Source organism: Dromiciops gliroides, chromosome 1 (genome assembly GCF_019393635.1).
Source record: "Dromiciops gliroides isolate mDroGli1 chromosome 1, mDroGli1.pri, whole genome shotgun sequence".
NCBI lineage: Eukaryota > Metazoa > Chordata > Mammalia > Microbiotheria > Microbiotheriidae > Dromiciops > Dromiciops gliroides.
In genome coordinates this window covers 315,673,164-315,691,783 of record NC_057861.1, presented here as the reverse complement: position 1 = coordinate 315,691,783, position 18,620 = coordinate 315,673,164, and the positions used below count along the sequence as shown (strand labels likewise).

Below are 18,620 nucleotides of genomic sequence, written 5' to 3'. Positions count from 1 at the left end.
GGATTATCTCAAAATTACCCTTAAAAAACCAAAAAACAGCACCACAAATCCAACAGAAAAACTAGAAACGGAAAAGGGCGAGGGGAGGGAGAGGTGTTGGTACTGGTGGTGTTTTTTAAAAGATTCTTCAGAAGCATTTTTTGTTTTGTTTTGTTTTGTTTTTGCGGGGCAATGAGGGTTAAGTGACTTGCCCAGGGTCACATAGCTAGTAAGTGTCAAGTGTCTGAGGACAGATTTGAATTCAGGTCCTCCTGAATCCAGGGCCGGTGCTTTATCCACTGCGGCACCTAGCTGCCCCTAAAAGATTCTTGTTGGAAAGACCACCATTCCTCAAAAATTAAAAAAAAAAAAGGAGGTATTAGAAAAGGGGCAGGACAGATGTTCCCAGGGATTGAGAAAACCCTTGAGCACTTTCTTTTAGGGCAAAGATTGTTACCTTTGGGTTCATGAGGTGAAATATTTGGAGGAGGGAAGGGAGAGGGGAGAGGGTAACGAATTTAGGAAAAAACAACACCCTTTTACTTTCTTTTTTTCCCCCTCAGAAATGAAGAACGTTTTAGTTGTAAAACTAACCGGGTGTTCAGGCGTGCAGCATGGCTGCCCAAATTCTGGGCCATAGCTCCTGAGGACCCCCCTATGGGGGCCCAGGGCCTAGGGTGTTATGAAATGACAATATAAATAACCTTTTTTTTTTTTTTGGCAGGGCAACGAGGATTAAGTGACTTGCCTAGGGCCACACAGCTAGTAAATGTCAAGTGTCTGAGGCGTAATTTGAACACAGGTACTCCTGAATCCAGGGCCAGTGCTTTATCCACTGCGCCACCTAGCTGCCCCCTATAAATAACTTTTTTAAAAAAGGGTCCCAAGGGAGCACAGTAGTAGTCTCAACAGAGGCTAAAGGAGGGAGGCTCCCGACCCCCCAGGCATCAGAAATCAGCACAGGCAGTCGAATTCACCAGGCATCCCCAAGCATCTCCCCTGCTGGCTGGGGAAAAAGAGTCAGCTTTCCACATACTTTGTATGTCAAAATACCTTCTCCACGCCAGCCAGGCATGCACATGAGCACGTGCGCGCGCGCACACACACACACACCCCACACACACAAGGACACATGCACACATACTCCAGAGACACAAAGTCCAAACATCCACCGCAGGTATACACAGACAACAGGGTGACCCGACAGACGGGCTGCACGAGGACACTGCCGTGAGAAGGGGATGCGTGGCGCCTCGGTCCACACGCTGTCCATCCCAAGCAGCTGTCTCCGTAGTGTTGGCTCCCAGGAGCCTCAGGGCCCTCCCGGGCCAGGGGGAGCACTCCCCTGGGCTGCACATTTCCAGTGTCAAGGCAGAGGTTGGGAGGTAGAAAGGGGGGGGGGGTTCTCTGCTCCAGAACAAGACCCTCACTGCCCTTGCTCTGAAGTCATTCATTAAAAGCATCAAAAAATAAAAACTGAAACTCAGTAGTTGAGTTCCCCAGAAGGGTCCGAAAGGGGCCATGGAGTGACCCAGGCCGATCCATCCAGTCAGAGACCCAGCTGGCAGGAGGCAGCGAGCGACCACGAGAGGGGAGGCTGGGGTCAGCCCACCATCCTCGCCCCTGCCTGGGGGGAGAGGAGTCCATCTCTCAGGCTGGGGGCACCTGCCTTTGAGGTGCTTCTTTGGTTAGGGGAAGAGCCAGGGCGGTCCAGTCTCATCTCACGCAGTTCTGGCGCATGAGCTGGACGATGCTGGCGGGGGGTGGGGGTGGGGGTGGGGGTGGGGCTGCCTTGCCCAGGAAAGGGTGCTTCAGCAGTTCACTGGCTGTGGCTCTCTGCGCCGGGTCCCGCACCAGCAGACGGTCCAGGAAGCCCTTCAGGGAGGGGGAAACCTTGTGGAGGTTCTTCAGCTTAGGGGGCAGGTTGTCCCGGATCATCTTCATGGCCTTCAAGGGAGGTTCATTGAAATATGGAGGCTCACCATCTACCATCTCAATGACCGACACTCCTAGGGACCATATGTCCACCTCAGGCCCATAGGGCAGGCAGGAGATGAGCTCGGGAGCCATCCAGTAGGGGGTGCCCACTAAGGACTTCCTCCTGGGCACCTTCTTGTTCACCTGGGCGCAGAAGCCAAAGTCAGAGAGCTTCACTCGCCCATCGTGGGTCAGCAAGATGGAGTTGCTTTTGATATCCGGCGGCAATCTGCTCCTAGTTCATCCTGGTGTTTGTGAAGATGTCCGTGAGGGCTCCCCCTTCCAGGAACTCCATGACCACCCAGAGCTCATCCCCAACCAGGTAGCTGCTGTACATCTCCACCACGTTCTCGTGCTGGTAATCGCGCATGATGACCACCTCATTGAAGAGGAGCTCTCGACGCTGCTGCTTTCGGAGGTCCATCTTCTTCACAGCAACCAGTTTGCCGCTGCTTCGGACCGTGGCAATGTACACGATGCCCGTGGAGCCCTCGCCAATCTTTTTTTTTGTTTGTTTGTTTTTTTGGTGAGGCAATTGGGGTTAAGTGACTTGCCCAGGGTCACACAGCTAGTAAGTGTTAAGTGTCTAAGGCCGGATTTGAACTCAGGTACTCCTGACTCCAGGGACGGTGCTCTATCCACTGCGCCACCTAGCTGCCCCCCTCGCCAATCTTGATGAAGTTCTCCAGGGACCCCTGCCTCCAGACTCCGGGTGTCCCTTCTCCTGGGCCCGAGCACGGCCCCCAGTACCCTCAGCTTCGGTCAGCCAGTTCTCTTGATGGGGCGGGGCATGGGATGGGCCCCGAGGACCAGGCAGGGGCGGGGGAGGGCTATCCCGGCGAAGGGAATTGGAGCGGGTCACAGACGTGTTCTCAAACTCATCCAACAGCAGCGTGAGCGCGCCATCCTTTGAGCCCTTGCTTCCCCGAACAATGGTCTTATGGCCTCCATGCTGGATGGCGGTGATGCTGGCGGGGTCGATGAGGGCCTTGGACCGCCGGGCCGACTTCTCGGTGAGCCCCTGCCACTGACGGGGGAGTCCCGTGAACTTCTGCTCCTCCTGGTCAAATCCCGTGTGCACACGGTGCTCGAAGTAGGACGGGGCCGAGATCTCCAGCCTCCTCTTCTTCTTCCCAAACATAGTGTATGGGCTGTCGTCACCTCGTTCTAGCTACTGGGCCTTGCTCCCCGATCCTCTTCGGACTCAGTCCCCTCTTCGCCGCTGCTCAGCTAGCCCAGGCCAGAGTCACCACCGCGGCGGCCGCCGCCATGTTTCCACCCTTTTACTTTGAATACTCTTTGGTTTCCGTTGTGATCCTATTTGTTTTATTTTATGCATTTAAAAACATTATTATCCGGTGCTTAGCACAGTGCCAGGCACGTAGTAGGCGCTTAATATATAATATTTACTGAACTGAATTAATTCTGAGAAAGGGTCTATAGGCTTCACCATACTGGAAAGGGTATCCGTGACAAAAAGGTTTAGAACTTTTCTAGGGTACTTTCTTTTGAAGAGGCAGCTTGGCATTGAAAGCAGATATTGAAGTCCGGAAGATCTGGGTTCAAGTTCTACAATTGGAACATAGTTGCAGCTTGATCCTATGCAAGTACCCCAGGCCATTCTAAAGCTTTTAGATTCAGATTTTGGCTGACTGGATAGAAGGAGTTTCCACACCCAAGTATTCATCACAGATTAAAAGAGAGGACTGGAGTTAATTAAATAAGAGCTTTCCAACTAAATAGTGGGTTTTGTTGTTGTTGTTTAAAAATGATGAGTGGATAAAGCACCAGACCTGAGTTCAAATGTAGCCTCAGACACTTGACACTTAGTGACACTGTGTGACCTCTGGGTAAGTCACTTAACTCTCATTGCCCCCCCCCCAAATAATAAAATGGATAATGTATTTGGATGACTGAATGGCTAAATAAACTCGTGCATGAAGGTAATTGAATATTGCTGCTCCACAAGAAATTAGGAATGTGCAGACTTCAGAGAAGCATATGAATACACAGATGATCTGATGGAAGAGTGAAGTAAACAGAACCAGGAAAACAATGTGCATTGCGACTATATGAAAAGAAATAACAATGAAAGATAAACCGAGGGGCAGCTAGGTGTCGAAGTGGATAGAGCACCAGCCCTGGATTCAGGAGGACCTGAGTTCAAATTTGGCCACAGACACTTAACACTCACTAGCTGTGTGACCCTGGGCAAGTCACTTAATCCCAATTGCCTCAAGCCCCCCCCCCCCCCCCCCCCAGATTAAGTGGCTTGTCCTGAGTCAGAGGAAGGACACAAATCTAGGTCTTCCCGACTCCAGCTCTCTATCCACTATTCCAGGATCCTTTGCTAGCTATTATTAGTGTTGTTGCTAACAATAGTTATCCTTTTATAGTCAGGGCCAACCTATAACACAACTGTGAAGTTGGCATAGATGACTCTTCACACCTCCCTTTTCTATACCCTTTGCCTGATTTTCATTGCCTGCATTCTATAGATATTAGATCTGTGATCTCATCGATGTGGGTGCTATCTTCAATGGTACAAATCTAACAAAGGCATCTTAATGACTTGTTTTCCAAACTGTGGGGTCTCAGTGGGACGTGAAGAAATGACCCAAATTATTGGATTTTTTTTTTAGTACTAAGGCATAAATATAGTCAGTATTTTTTCTTTCCTTTCTTTCTTTCTTTCTTTCTTTCTTTCTTTCTTTCTTTCTTTCTTTCTTTCTTTCTTTCTTTCCTTCTTTCCTTCTTTCCTTCTTTCCTTTTTTCTTTCTTTCTTTCTTTCTTTCTTTCTTTCTTTCTTTCTTTCTTTCTTTCTTTCTTTCTTTCTTTCTTTCTTTCTTTCTTTCTTTCTTTCTTTCTTTCTTTCTTTTGCAGGGCAATGAGGGTTAAGTGACTTGCCCAGGGTCACACAGCTAGTAAGTGTCAAGTGTCTGAGGCTGGATTTGAACTTAGGTCCTCCTGAATCCACTGTGCCACCTAGCTATTCCTATAGTCAATATTTTCAATGACAAGGACAACAAAAGTAGACTAATATGAGTAGACCACTGACATTCAGTCAGCATTGGTTTATGGCTCAGATGAAAAACCTGGAAAAATTTACATGAACTGATGTATAGTGAAGTGAACAGAAACAGGAGAATGTTGCAAACAGTAACAGCAATATTGCTCAATGAAGAATTGTGAATGACTTAGCTATTCTCAGCAATACAATGATCTAAGGACAATACCAAAGGACTAATGAAGCATACTATCCACATCCAGAGGAAGAACTGATATTGATTTAACACAGACAAGCATGTTATTTTTCACTCATTTTTTTCTTTTATTCGAGTCTTCTTATATAAAATGACTGATATGGAAATGTTTTACATAATTGCACATATATAATGTATATCTGATTGTTTACCACCTCCAGGAGAAGGGAGGGGAGAAAGAGAGGGTGGCATAGAAATTGGAACTCAAAATTTTAAATAAAAGTGTTTATTAAAAAAAATGAAGGGCAGCTAGGTGGTGCAGTAGATAAAACACCTGCCCTGGATTCAGGAGGACCTGAGTTCAAATTCGACCTCAGACACCTGACACTTATTAGCTGTGTGACCCTGGGCAAGTCACTTAACCCCCATTGCCCTGCAAAAAAAACCAAACAAAGAAAAAAACAAGAAAAAAAAATGAAGTGATGGTATGGGCAATCTCAGACTATTACTTCCAGTAAATAAATACATACATACATACATACTTAAATAAATTACTCAGATAGGTTGTATTATTTTATACTACTTGCTGCATTTAAAAGTGAAATGTATTGCTGTGAGTTAAACAATATTTGTGTGCAAATTAAAATATGATAATATCTGTCATATTTTTCAACACTACTTTTTAAGTGAAATATAATAGGCTGGTTCCAAAAAACCTGCAACTTTTAAAAAATGGAATAACTTGAGAATTCTGTGGAATTTTTAAAAATTAAATTTTCTTAAGTTTTAAAATATCAATTCCATTTTTTACAAAATGAGATAATATTCCTTTATGATACAAGAGAAAATCCACTGGAGCAGCTGAAACTAGTACAAGCAAAGATAATAGCATCACTTTAAATATTGGAAATATAGAAACACAAAGTAGAAAGCCCAAATCCAGAAAATCTGATCCACTATATTTTTCAGTGAGTAGTTTTCATTCCTAATTTCTTGAAATATGGTATACAGACTATTTTACTTCTGATCATCATTTTTAAATAATCCAATAATTCTTAAATTGTCTCACCTTGAATTTTTTCCAGGTTAGTTGTTTTTGATACTGTGTTTCTTAGATTTTCTTCTGTTTTTTTTTTTAACCCTGACTTTTGTTTTTGTTTTTAATGTTTCTTGTTATCTTACTGTTTTCTGCCTGGCCCATTCTAATTTTCTGTTCTTGATTAAAATTTTCGACTCTCTATTCTAAGGTGTTAGTTTTCATTATTATTCTTTCCTCCCTAATTTTTCCATTCTAAATCTTTTGTTTAAACTTTTTTAGGTACTCCTGCAGTTCCATGTGGCCAGGGTTATTGTTATTATTGTTGTTGTTGTTGTTACTATCACTACTATTATTATTATGAGGCTTTATCTGGAATTATTGTGGAGTTGTTATCTTCTTTGGGGTTTATCCCTCAAACTAAAGTATTTCCTTATGGTAAAAGTTTTCCTTGGTTTGCTCATCTCATTTGCCTCTGTATATAGGTTGGGGTGGGGCCAGTGCTCTCATGTTGGCCTCTGCCTTGTGGACTCCATCTTATTATGGGCTCTAGGATGTCTTCCTGCTAGCGGCTCTGCTTAAGGTCCTTCTTCCCAGTTGCTGGACTCAGTGGCTACTCTCATGCTGGGTTATCACCACAGGTTTTAGGGACTGAATTTTGCCAAGCTCTTTCTCCCATAACTGGGTTCTTCCACTGGTGCCTCTGGACTGTGCTTGGAGTTCTAAGAGGCTACTCTCTCTGCTTTCTTGGGCTGAACTTGGGCTGTATTGTACACAGGCCAGGAATGCCATGCTGTATCTGTCCCACAGATTGAGAAACTGCTCTCTCTTAAGCTCAGTTTTGATCATTTTAACCTAGCAAGATATCTTGGGGTTTGGAGGCTAGATTTTTTTTTGTTTCTCTTCCCTACTTATTTATTCTATCATCAAAACAAAACAAAACATGGGCAGCTAGGTGGTACAGTGGATAGAGCACCGGCCCTGGAGTCAGGAGTGCCTGAGTTCAAATCTAGCCTCAGACACTTAACACTTACTAGCTGTGTGACCCTGGGCAAGTCACTTAACCCCAATTGCCTCACTTAAAACAAACAAACAAACAAACAAAAACCTGGGACAATTAGCTCCTCTGTCCCACATAGTTTCATTTATGATTTCTTGAAACAGAGCTCTGGAAAACCAGTCTCTGACAAAAGCCCATTGGGATTCAAATGGAGTTACCTGACCATGCCTTAAACCCACTTAAAATCACTCTGGTTTGCTGTGATTTGGCCAATAATAGGTCCTAGCCCAAGCCTTACTTGGTCATTGTTTGGATTTTGAAGGCTCTGAGTGAATGTAAATAGCAATTTTTTCTGTTCTGGCCAGAAACACTGAGGGCCTCCCACCACTGATACCTTTTTTTTTTTTTGCAGGGCAATGAGGGTTAAGTGACTTGCCTAGGGTCACAATGCTAATAAGTGTCAAGTGACTGAGGCTGGATTTGAACTCAGGTCCTCCTGAATCCAGAGCCGGTGCTTTATCCCTTGCGCCACCTAGCTGCTCCACCCCCATTGATTCTTTTTAAAAAATTATTTATTTATTTTTTTTGGTGAGGCAATTGGGGTTAAGTGACTTGCCCAGGGTTGCACAGCTAGTAAGTGTCAAGTGTTTGAGGCCCGATTTAAACTCAGGTACTCCTGAATCCAGGGCCAGTGCTTTATCTACTTTGCCACCTAGCTGCTCCCCCCCCCATCCCCCTCCCCATTGATTCTTATGAGAAGGCAAGCTAGGTCATCTTTTGACTTATTTCTTACTCAGCCTTAAATCATTGAATGGGTGTTGCTTTAGACGATCTGAAAACTGGTCAAGATTTTATCTTAAAAACTCCAAGGTCTCCCACTGCATCTGGGGCCATCTCTAGTCCTCCTGACCTATGTCTTTCCATTGAACTCAGATGACTGAAGGAGAGAGTGAGGCTGGTGACTTTGCACAGCCCTGCCTTAAATCCAGTTCACTTGTGAGTCAAGACATCTCCCTCCTGCTGTTATTGGTTTTCTTTGAGAGCAAGGAGAAACAACCACAGGGAATGTTTTCACTCTGCCCTCAGGGCTAAGCCCTCAACCTACTCTGGTTTGTCTATCCCAGGATCTCAGAAGGACTCTGTGGATCTCTTTGTGGATTCTTGGGTGGGATGAGGGAATCTAGATATGATTCTATTTCTAACTAGAGGGTTGCATCTCTCAGCCCCAGTGGAGTTTTTGCAGGTGATCTTTGATCCTCTGTATGCTGCCATTTTCCCATAACTACCCTTTATGGTTTTGCTGACTATTTCTTTCTGTAGCCCTTGGCTGCCACCTCATTGCTACATTCCTTTCTCTTTGAACCTGCTCATCCTCAGGATGGCTAATTTTTTATTTGGGAAAACTACATTTTGGTGTCTTGCCCACACACAGTGGGAAACACCTTGCTGGTGGAATAGAATCATTCAATACTGTCTTCGGTAGCTCTCTGCTGCCCTCTGCTGACTCTGGTAATAACCTCTGGCTCCTTGGATTGTTTAGGATTTGGGATAAAACCATTACTGTTCTAGTTTGGGTTGCAACAGGCTCTATTGAAGAGGTAGTACTCAATTTGGGTCCTGAAGAATTGATAGGATTCATATTCATAGAAGCACTCTTTGTGGTAGCTGATAACAAAGAACTGGAACAAAAGTGGGTACTCCTTGACTGGAAGAAAGGATGAAAAAACAGTGCTCTATGAATGTCATTGTAACCAGAATTTCAGAGTCCATTGGTATGGGATTCTTTCCTCTTTGGTGGAGATTAATGCCTTGTGTGAGGGGTAGGAAGGAGTTGTTGAGAGCTAAAGAGAAGAGGCATCTAGTCTCTTTGGTCTCATTAGGCTCTTCAGTCCTTTGGGGTGTTTTAGATTCCATATTTGAGAGGGAAGATGGACAATTGAAAATGGCATATCTAACCTTTTTCTGTGTAAATACACTAATGGTGGAATCAAATTTTATTTTTCAGATAATAGCAAGTAATGACATGCCCACTTCATGTTGCTGAAGGGAAAAAAAGACTGAGAAAAAGTGGACATGAGGCCATCTAGCAATCTCCATCATGTCACTATCCCCAGCTTCTTACACTAGACCCTTTGGGGAATTTCCCTTTGGTGAGATCTGGGACTCTTCTTGGTTGAATCAAGTAACCTTGCTCCTAGTAGGAGAGCTCCTTCAATCTGTGTTGTCAGGTATATATTCTCATATGTATACTTTCTCTTATTTCTGTTTTGCTACTGACTTTGATAAATACATTTATTTGCTATTTGTTATGTGTGGAACTAGTATTTTGTGGGAAGGAAATGAAGCCTTGGATATAGAGTTTTCTCATTAATAAACAATGATAAAGACTAGCTTGAACCTCCAAATTACATCCCCTTGACTTATTTTTTGTTTTGTTTTGTTTTTTTTCAGGGCCAGGCAATTGGGGTTAAGTGATTTGCCCAGGGTCAAGTGTCTGAGGCTGGATTTGAGCTCAGGTCTTCCTAACTACAGCCCTGGTGCTCTATCCACTGTGCCACCTAGCTGTCCCCCCTTTGATTTATAATAAAGGAGCAGATAGATATAATTCTAATCCAATACCCCCTTTCTCTGAGGAGAGCAGAGTGGCCACCTGCTCTCTTGAAGTATCTTAGAGCCATTGCAAAAGGGTGAGGGGAGGAGACACTAGAGATATATCTTTTCAATCACTCATTCAAATCATCAATAAACATTTATTAAGTGTCTGCTATGTGCTAGGCAAAAAAGGCAAAAGACAGACCCTACCCTCAAAGAGCTTACAATCTAATGGGAGAGACAACATAGAAACTAATATATTCAAAACAATCTATAGAGGAAATAATATAAATAGGATAAATAGGAATTAATTAAAAGAGGGGAAGCACTAGAATTAAACAAGGTGGTGCAGTGGATACAGTACTGGGCCTAGAGTCAGGAAGACCTAAGTTCAAATCTAGCTGTGTGACCCAGGGCAAGTCACTTAATCCTATTTGAGTTTATTCATCTGTAAAATGAGCTAGAGAAGGAAATAATGAACCACTCCGGTATCTCTGCCAAGAAAACTTCCAAATGGGGTCAAGAAGAATTGGACATGACTGAAACAACTGGAATTAAGAAGCGTTAGGGAAAGTTTCCCTTGGAAGGTAGGTAGGATTTTAAATGGGACTTAAAAGAAGCCAGGGAGATCAGTAGTTAGAGCAGAGGAGGGAGAACCCTCCAGGTATGGAGGACAGCTAGAGAGTTCCCAGACATGGAGTGTCTTGTTCATGGAACAGCCAAGAGGCCAGTGTCACCAAATCAAAGAGGATCTGGTGGGAAGTAAGGTGCAAGAAAACTGGAAAAATAGGGCGGGGCTAGGTTATAAAGGGATCTGAATGCTAAACAGAGCATTTTGAATTTTCTCCTTGAGCTAATAGAAACTCAGTGGAATTACTGAGTAGAGGGGGCAGCATGATTGGACCTGTGCTTTAGAAAAATCACTTTAGTGGCTGAATGCAGAAGGGTTAGAGCCACACACTGAGATGCCCTCCCCCCATAATAGGATGGCATGAAGTAATAAATGATGAATATGTGGAATTCAGAGAAATGTGGGAAGATTTATAAACTGTTTCAGAGTGAAATAAACAGAACCAAGAGGACAGAATACAGAATGACTGCAATAATGTAAATGTAATTGTCTAAGGCCAGATTTGAATTCAGGAAGTCTTCCAGACTCCAGGCTTGGCACTCTATGTACTATGTAGCACCACCTAGCTGTCTCCTGCTTCTACAAGATTCATTTTTCTCTGGGAAATCTAAATGAGGCTCAGTTTTAAGTTTTAGGATTATTCACAAAACTAAACCACAGCTGATAACTGATAAGGAGGTCTTTTAGCTATAAGAATTGCAGAGTTCTAGTGTAGTCTCCCTCAGGGCCATCCTCCCTAACTTCCACTTTGGTCTCAAGTAATGACATGCCCACAATGAGATAAAATTCATTTGTAAAAAATGGGGTCACTTTCACAAACTACCACCAACAATAGGGGGGGGGGAATCAGCAGGGGTATGCTGGTAAATTAACCACTAGTTTCCAAAAATGTCTGGCAGGACAGTCTTTTAAGTTAAATCTGTGTTATTCAGATTCCCCCCATCACTTTTTTTTTTGTTTTGTTTTGTTTTTTGGGTTTTTTTTGGCGAAGCAATTGGGGTTAAGTGACTTGCCCAGGGTCACACATCTAGTAAGTGTTAAGTGTCTGAGGCCGGATTTGAACTCAGGTCCTCCTGAATCCCGGGCCAGTGCTCTATCCACTGTGCCACCTAGCTGCCCCCCCATCACTTTCTATAATCTATAATGTCTATAATCAACAACAACAACAAAATAAAGTGAGCCTTGATTTTGCAGGTTTGTTGGTTTCCAGGATGTAGATGCTCATACTGAAAATTTAGCAAAGTTTCTTACTAAGCAAGTCAAGCTAGCTTCAGCAGAACTGTAGATAAGACAGGTTGGTTTTTGTTTGTTTGTGGTTATCCACAACCCAGAAAAACATCTTATTCTTGCAAAGTGTTTCTGTTCTCCTGACTGCTTGCTTAGCTCTGACTCCCTCCCCTGTCTTGACTTCTAGTTTCTACATGATTTCTGACTCCTTTTTGACATGCATTTCTGCTTTCCCAATTTGACCTTACAGCTCTATCTTGTCCCCTGATTTCTAAATACTCTCTGAGCACTAACCTTGATTTGCTTTGCCCCTGTACCTTATTCCCTAGAATTTCCTTGACTTCCCTTTCTGAGTTTCTAACCCTATCTCTTGGATCACTGCCTAGGGCCCAGTGTAATAGACATGACAAAATTGAAATTTTAGGAACATTTTCTGGCAAGCATGCAGAAGGACAAGAGACAGGAGGGAGGGAGAAATAAGCTAGGAGACTGTTGCAATAACCCAGGCTTGGATAATAAGGGTCTGGACTGTGGTGATAGCAACAGAAATGAAATAGCAAAGCTCCCTTGTGCATTTAAAGTAAGATTTGATTTATAAAAACATGATTTGTACACAACTATTTTGTACTTTTTAATGGTGACCGATCAGGCTTCACTCACTTTGTGTATCTCCAGGGATCAATTAAAAAAATTGTAAGATCCTACCTTTCTCAAAGCTGTAGTGTGTCTCCCAGACAACCACAGAGGTCAAGGAGGATCCCTGCAGGAATGAAATACTCTGTCCAAACAACGGTTCTCAGTTGAGGTTATAAATCCCTTTTAGAAAAGTACTTGTCTGACTGAACTGCCACAGTGGTATTATGCTGTGTAAATCAGTTAACATATATGTCTGATTGCCCTAGACAAAGCATTTCTGTTGAGATTTTTTGATGAATATTCATTATAGTTTTTCCTCTTAGCTCTGTCCCTTTCCCCTCTCTTTCTCTGATCCATTTTTTTTTCTGCCTCCAGACTTCATGCAATAAGCAGCTTCTTCAGTGAGTGAAGCTACCTTTTGATAATCCAAAGATTAAGGACAGGAAGGCATAATCTTTTGATGGGGAATTTGGATCTTCAGGGGGCATTGTACAATCTGTGTCCCATCCATGCACCTTTTTTTTTTTTAAGTGAGGCAATTGGGGTTAAGTGACTTGCCCAGGGTCACACAGCTAGGAAGTGTTAAGTGTCTGAGGCTGGATTTGAACTCAGGTACTCCTGACTCCAGGGCTGGTGCTCTATCCACTGCGCCACCTAGCCGCCCCTCATGCACCCTTTTAAATTTACCACAGGATTCCCTTCATTAGTTTTTTTCCCTCTTAGGAAAAAATAAAGCATGAGTTTTCATGATGACATGGATAATATAATCTCTTCTTTCTGGGATTGATTGATGTTTGGGGGTGAGGGGAGAGGCTGAGCTGCTTTTTTGTCTGTGACTAAAGAAAATGTGCTAATTCCATAAAATTGTTCTTTTCCCTCTTCCCCAGTTTCCTGTCCCTATAATTCCCCTAGCCAAACAGAGCAGATGAAAAAAGAAATGTGGGATCTTGGGTTGGAAGGAGCCTTCAAGGTCACCCATCCAACTTTCCATCTAGTGCAAAAATCCTGTCTACAACACTACTGACTGGTCACCTGTTGCTCTTTTGGCCTCAGTAGCTGAGAGTTTACAGCTTAACTAAGAAGCTCCTTCTACCTTTGGACAGTGCCAGGAATCATGTAGAAACTAGAGGTCAGGACGGAGCAGGGGGTCAGAGCCAAGGAAGCGGTTAGGAAGTTAGCTAACATACTGAAACAAATGCACCTTCATGTTATTTCTTCCTAATGGTTCTAGTTCTTTCCTCTGCAGTTAAGCAGAACAAGTCTATTCCCTCTGCTATATGACAGACTCTCACATGTTTGAGGGCAACATTAAATCAATTAAAATTATCTCCAGGCAAGACATCCCAGCTTCCTTCACTATTCCCCATGGCAATAGCCATTCTCCTTTTAGATTCACGATGCCCTTTCCTCCCAATAGCCATATGTGGTTGATAGAACAAGAACTTACTGTCACCTACATTTTGCAGAAGAGAAAATTGAGTCTCAAAGAAATGAAGGACCTTGCATACTACTTCAGGTGCATTAGGCTTAGTCCCTCTCTCTTTGAAGGGGGTATAGAGGGGAGACACATTTCTATAGAAACAGATGGAGTGACTGAGGAATACACAAAATGCAATCACTAGGCACCAAATAAGCATTACTAAGCCAGGTATACATTTTTTTTTTAGTGAGGCAATTGGGGTTAAGTGACTTGCCCAGGGTCACACAGCTAGTAAGTGTCAAGTGTCTGAGGCCAGATTTGAACTCAGGTACTCCTGACTCCAGGGCCGGTGCCCTATCCACTGCGCCATCTAGCTGCCCCCAGGTATACATTTTTATGTGGCTCACTTATGGAATGAGAGGAATGGCCCATGAAGGTGAAGTCTTGGGAGCATATGCTCCCAGATGAGCCTTGTTTCTATGACTGTTTTCCTATTTGCTTACTGCATGGTGAAGAAATCTTTGTTGGCTGCTGAGCCAGAACTAGGGCAGCTAGGTGGTGCAGTGGATAGCATACCAGGCTTGGAGTCAGGAAGACTCATCTTCCTGAGTTCAAATCTGGCCTTAGACACTTACTAGTTATATGACCCTGGGCAAGTCACATAATCCTGTGTAATGATTGGAATGAGGCCACCTGCTGGAGACTTACTGTAGAAGAGCTCCGCCCATGAGGTGAAGGTCTTTGAAGGCAAGACCATGTGTCCTTTCTTTGGCGTCAGAAGTGACGTTTGCTTGTGGGAGGAAGAAGGGGGAGCCTGGTGCTCTGACTCGGGCGCTTTCCTGTGGACTCTGGCGGAGACCAGAGCTAGGAATGCGCTCTCCCTTTAATAGATGGATGAAGCTAGGCCTTTCTCTTTCTCTTTACCAAATTCTTATTCTCCTAAATAAATGCTTAAAAGCCTAACTCTTGCTAAAGCTTATAATTTATTGGCAACCACTCATTAGATATTTTAGACAGACTAGCTAGAATTTTAGCCTTAACACCTGTTTACCTCAGTTTCCTCATCTTTAAAATGAGTTGGAGGAGGAAATAACAAACCACTCCAGTATCTCTGCCAAGAAAACCCCAAATGGGGCCACTAAAAGTTGGACACAACTGAACAGCAGAACTGTTTGGAGGATATATTGGAATGGGGACATACTTGTGGCAGGGAGATAAATTAGGAGACTATTGCAGTAGTCCAATTGAGAGGTGATGAGGGCCCGAACTAGGCTGATGGCTACACAAATAAAGAGAAGGGAATACATGTGGAGGTAGAACCAACAAAATTTGTCAACTGATTCGAAATGCAGATGTGGGTTTGGGGAACAGGACTTGAAGGTGATTCTGAGGCTATGTATGGGACCCTTGGTGAATGGAAAGATCATGGTGCCCTTGACAGTAACGGAAAAGTTATAGAGAGAAGTAGATTTAGGGAGAATATAACAATTTCTAATATCCAACACCTTGACCACTGCACCCAAAGGTAGTGTGGCCTACCTTAGAGGGGCTCAGCAACAGTCAAGAGATCTTATATGCAGGGGACAGGTGTAGAATTTTCCCCAAAATGAGCCAGAGCAGCTGCTGTGGGTATTAGTTAGTTTAGGTTGTAACTGCCTCATGGGGCCAACACCTGGCTAAGAAGGGCAGAAGTTGGGAGCTTGTACAGCAGAGGAAAAAAAAAGAGTGGGGGGGTGGTGGTGGTGGTAGTGTTCAGGGTAGTTGGGTTGATGTTGAGCCCTACAACTGACTATTGTAGTGAAGTCTTCCTACCCTCCTATATTGCTTGATCACATGCCATTTGAAGCCTTGGCTCTGCTTGCTTCCAGTTTGGAGACTGCTGGACAAGATGACCTCTGAAGTTTCTTCCAACTCTGAAATTCTGTGAAAAATTTGTGTATGGTGGGGAAGATGGGAGAATTAGTAAGATGAGGTCATCATGTAATTTTCCCTGGCCTTGAAAAACTCCTGGGATAACAATCTCTCCAACTTTCTCTGTTCTCCCAGCCCTAGAGTTCATATATTGGTAAATTTCTATACATTAGTGAACTTCAAAGGTAATCAACAAGCATTTATTAAGCTTTTACTATGTGCTATAATGGGGACAATTCCGAATAATGTCCTACATATACCCTCATCAGAAGGTGCCAAGGCCTGTGTAGAAGCCAACTTCAGGCACAATGTCTTTTAAAATTCCTGGTTCTTCTAAGTAAGGACTGGAAGGTTTAATTATGCTGTGTCCTGGTTAAGGACTTGAAATGTGGAAAAACCTACCCAGGCTTACTCAGGACCAAACCAAATAACCAAATTTTAAAAGGGATTACATTTTTTCTTTTCTTTTTCTCATTTCACTTTTTCCCTCCCCCCCCCCCCCCGGCCTTGCTTTGTGGGAGTCAGTGATTTGCCAGACCACAATATTTATTTTTCATTTTTCTGAGTATCTCACAGCTAACTCTGTCCATCCACCCGCATTTAGTATAGTCCTCTCTGTCCAAGTCTATGGTGAACTAGCTTTGCCCACCTTTCCTAGACTTTTTACCCCCACCCTCATGTGCTGTTTGTTCTGTGGGTATCCATAAAGGGAACAGGAGCATTAGGCCTTCATCATAATTGAATATGATTGCTTCAGGAATTATATGAAAAGTATATGAAAATGACTGCAATAGCTCTATGGTTACTCAAAAAGTATAGCATTAGCCAGAATACAAATACAAGCAAAAAAGAAAGACAATTCCTGTCCTCAAGGAGCTTACATTTTAAAGGGGGAAGACAACACATAAAAAGAAAATGAAAAAGGGTGTGAGGAGAGAGGAATCTCACTAGGAGGCCTGAAGGAGGAGTCCAGAGACAGCCTAGACTTAAATGACTTGTTCAGAGTCTTTCCAAGTTGTTTTTCTTTACAGTATTATTATAGAAATTGTACTTCTGGTTCTGGTTCAGAGAACTGAACTCTGCATCAGTTCATATATGTTTTCCCAAGTTTCTCTGAAACCATCCCTTTCATCACCTCTTCTGATACAGTAATGTTCCATTACACTCATGTACCACAATTTGTTTAATAATTTTCCAATTTGTGGGCATTCCCTTAGTTTTCAGTTCTTTCTATAATAAAAAAGAGTTGCTACAAGTATTTTTGTTTATATCGGCCCTTTCTCTCTTTCTTTGTAGAGAAAGGATGATGAACTTGGAGTCATTGAAACTTGAGTTCAAATCCTGCTTCTGGCAATTACTTGACAAATCACTTAACTTCTCTGAGCCTCAGTTTCCTCACCTATAAAAACGGGAGACTAATATAACCCAGGCACAAATAATCTTTCAGTAAATGCAGTCATTTCCCATTCCCTTTCTCCTTGCCTCCTCATCTATATACACCAAATTAAACAAACATCTTTATGGGATAGATGTTTAAAACATTTATACTAATAAAACTAAATCACACCATTCACACCTTAAGGCCAACATGTTCTCCACACAGAGTCTAGATTTCAGAAAAATAAATTGCAGACTCCACTCTCATCCCAGATCCTGGATCACAGTGCAGGGAAGGTTTGTTGAACACCAACCTTTTCTTCTGGTCACCAAGTTGGACAGCCCACAGCTACAATTTAGTTTTAGTGCTGATCACATTCCCAGACATAGATCAGTCTTCTATTTAATATTTCTATATTTCAGATATCCCAATTCTTATCTGGGTCACTTTCCAGAGACTCTTATTCTTATCTCAGAATCCTTGAGCATTGTACACTTATTTCACTATGTACTGTTCACTCTTACAGACAAAATTATTACCAGATGGGAATGATTTTGGAGTCATTCACAAACCTTTAAGTTATCAAAAACATATTCAGAGCATTAAACACATGTATACATTGAGAAATAATAGACATCTTCTGTTTACTGCAGATTTATGTCAGTCTGTCTCAACATATATTACTATAAACTTAGATTTGGAGAAAATCTCTGGATTAATATTATAAGATATTTCACATCCGGGAAAGTTGGTCCACTATCTCAATAAAGCTTCTTCTTTTTAGGAAAATGACAGCTAAAATATTCTTGTCACTTGTGCAAAGTGAAGTGAGCAGAACCAGAACTTTGTACACAGTAATAGCAATATTGTAAGGATGATCAGCTGTGACTTAGCCACTGATCAAGACAGTGATCCAAAACAATTCCAAAGGATTCAGGATGGAAAATACTATCTACCTCCAGAGAGAGAACTGATGAACTCTGAATGCAGATTGAAGCATGCATTCAAAAACCCCAACTTTATTTTTCTTGTTTTATGTTTTTGTCTGTGTTTTCTTTTGTAACATGGATAATATGGAAATGTTTTGCAAATATACTTTACATATATACTTTATTTTACATATATAATTAATACCAAATTGCCGTCCCTTTCAAGGATGAGGGTAGAGCAGGAGGGAGGGAAGGAAAGAATTTTGAACTAAAAAATTTAAAATAAATTTTCATGTAATTGGGAAATATTTAGTGAAATGAATACAATATATATTTTTAAAATTCTTGTCTACTTGCAAAATTTAGAACCTTTTAATCAAGGTATATAGGGCAGCCAAGTGGCACAATGGATAGAGTACAGGGCCTGGAGTTAGGAATACTCATCTTCCTGAGTTGAAATCTGGCCTCAGACACTGACTAGCTGTGTGACTCTGGACAAGTGACTTAACCATATTTGCCTCAGTGTCCTCATTTGTAAAATGAGCAAACTACTCCAGTGTCTTGCCAAGAAAACCTTAAAAGGGATCAGGAAGAATTAGATATGTCCAAAAAAACAACCGAACAACAAAGACAAAAATCAAGGCATATTAAATCCCGAGGTCATCAGTGAGGATGATCTCTTTGACCTGTCCTGAACATCT

The 18,620-nt window shown here is 42.6% G+C and overlaps 1 protein-coding gene across 1 annotated transcript; it reads right to left on the bottom strand.

Moving 5' to 3' along the window:
* Positions 1-1,695: 1,695 nt before the first annotated feature.
* On the bottom strand, positions 1,696-3,097 carry LOC122748701 (serine/threonine-protein kinase PAK 4-like). Its single transcript, XM_043994591.1, is given in 3 exon segments — positions 1,696-2,176; positions 2,178-2,455; positions 2,624-3,097. Coding segments are annotated over 3 exon segments (1,233 nt in total).
* Positions 3,098-18,620: the final 15,523 nt, after the last annotated feature.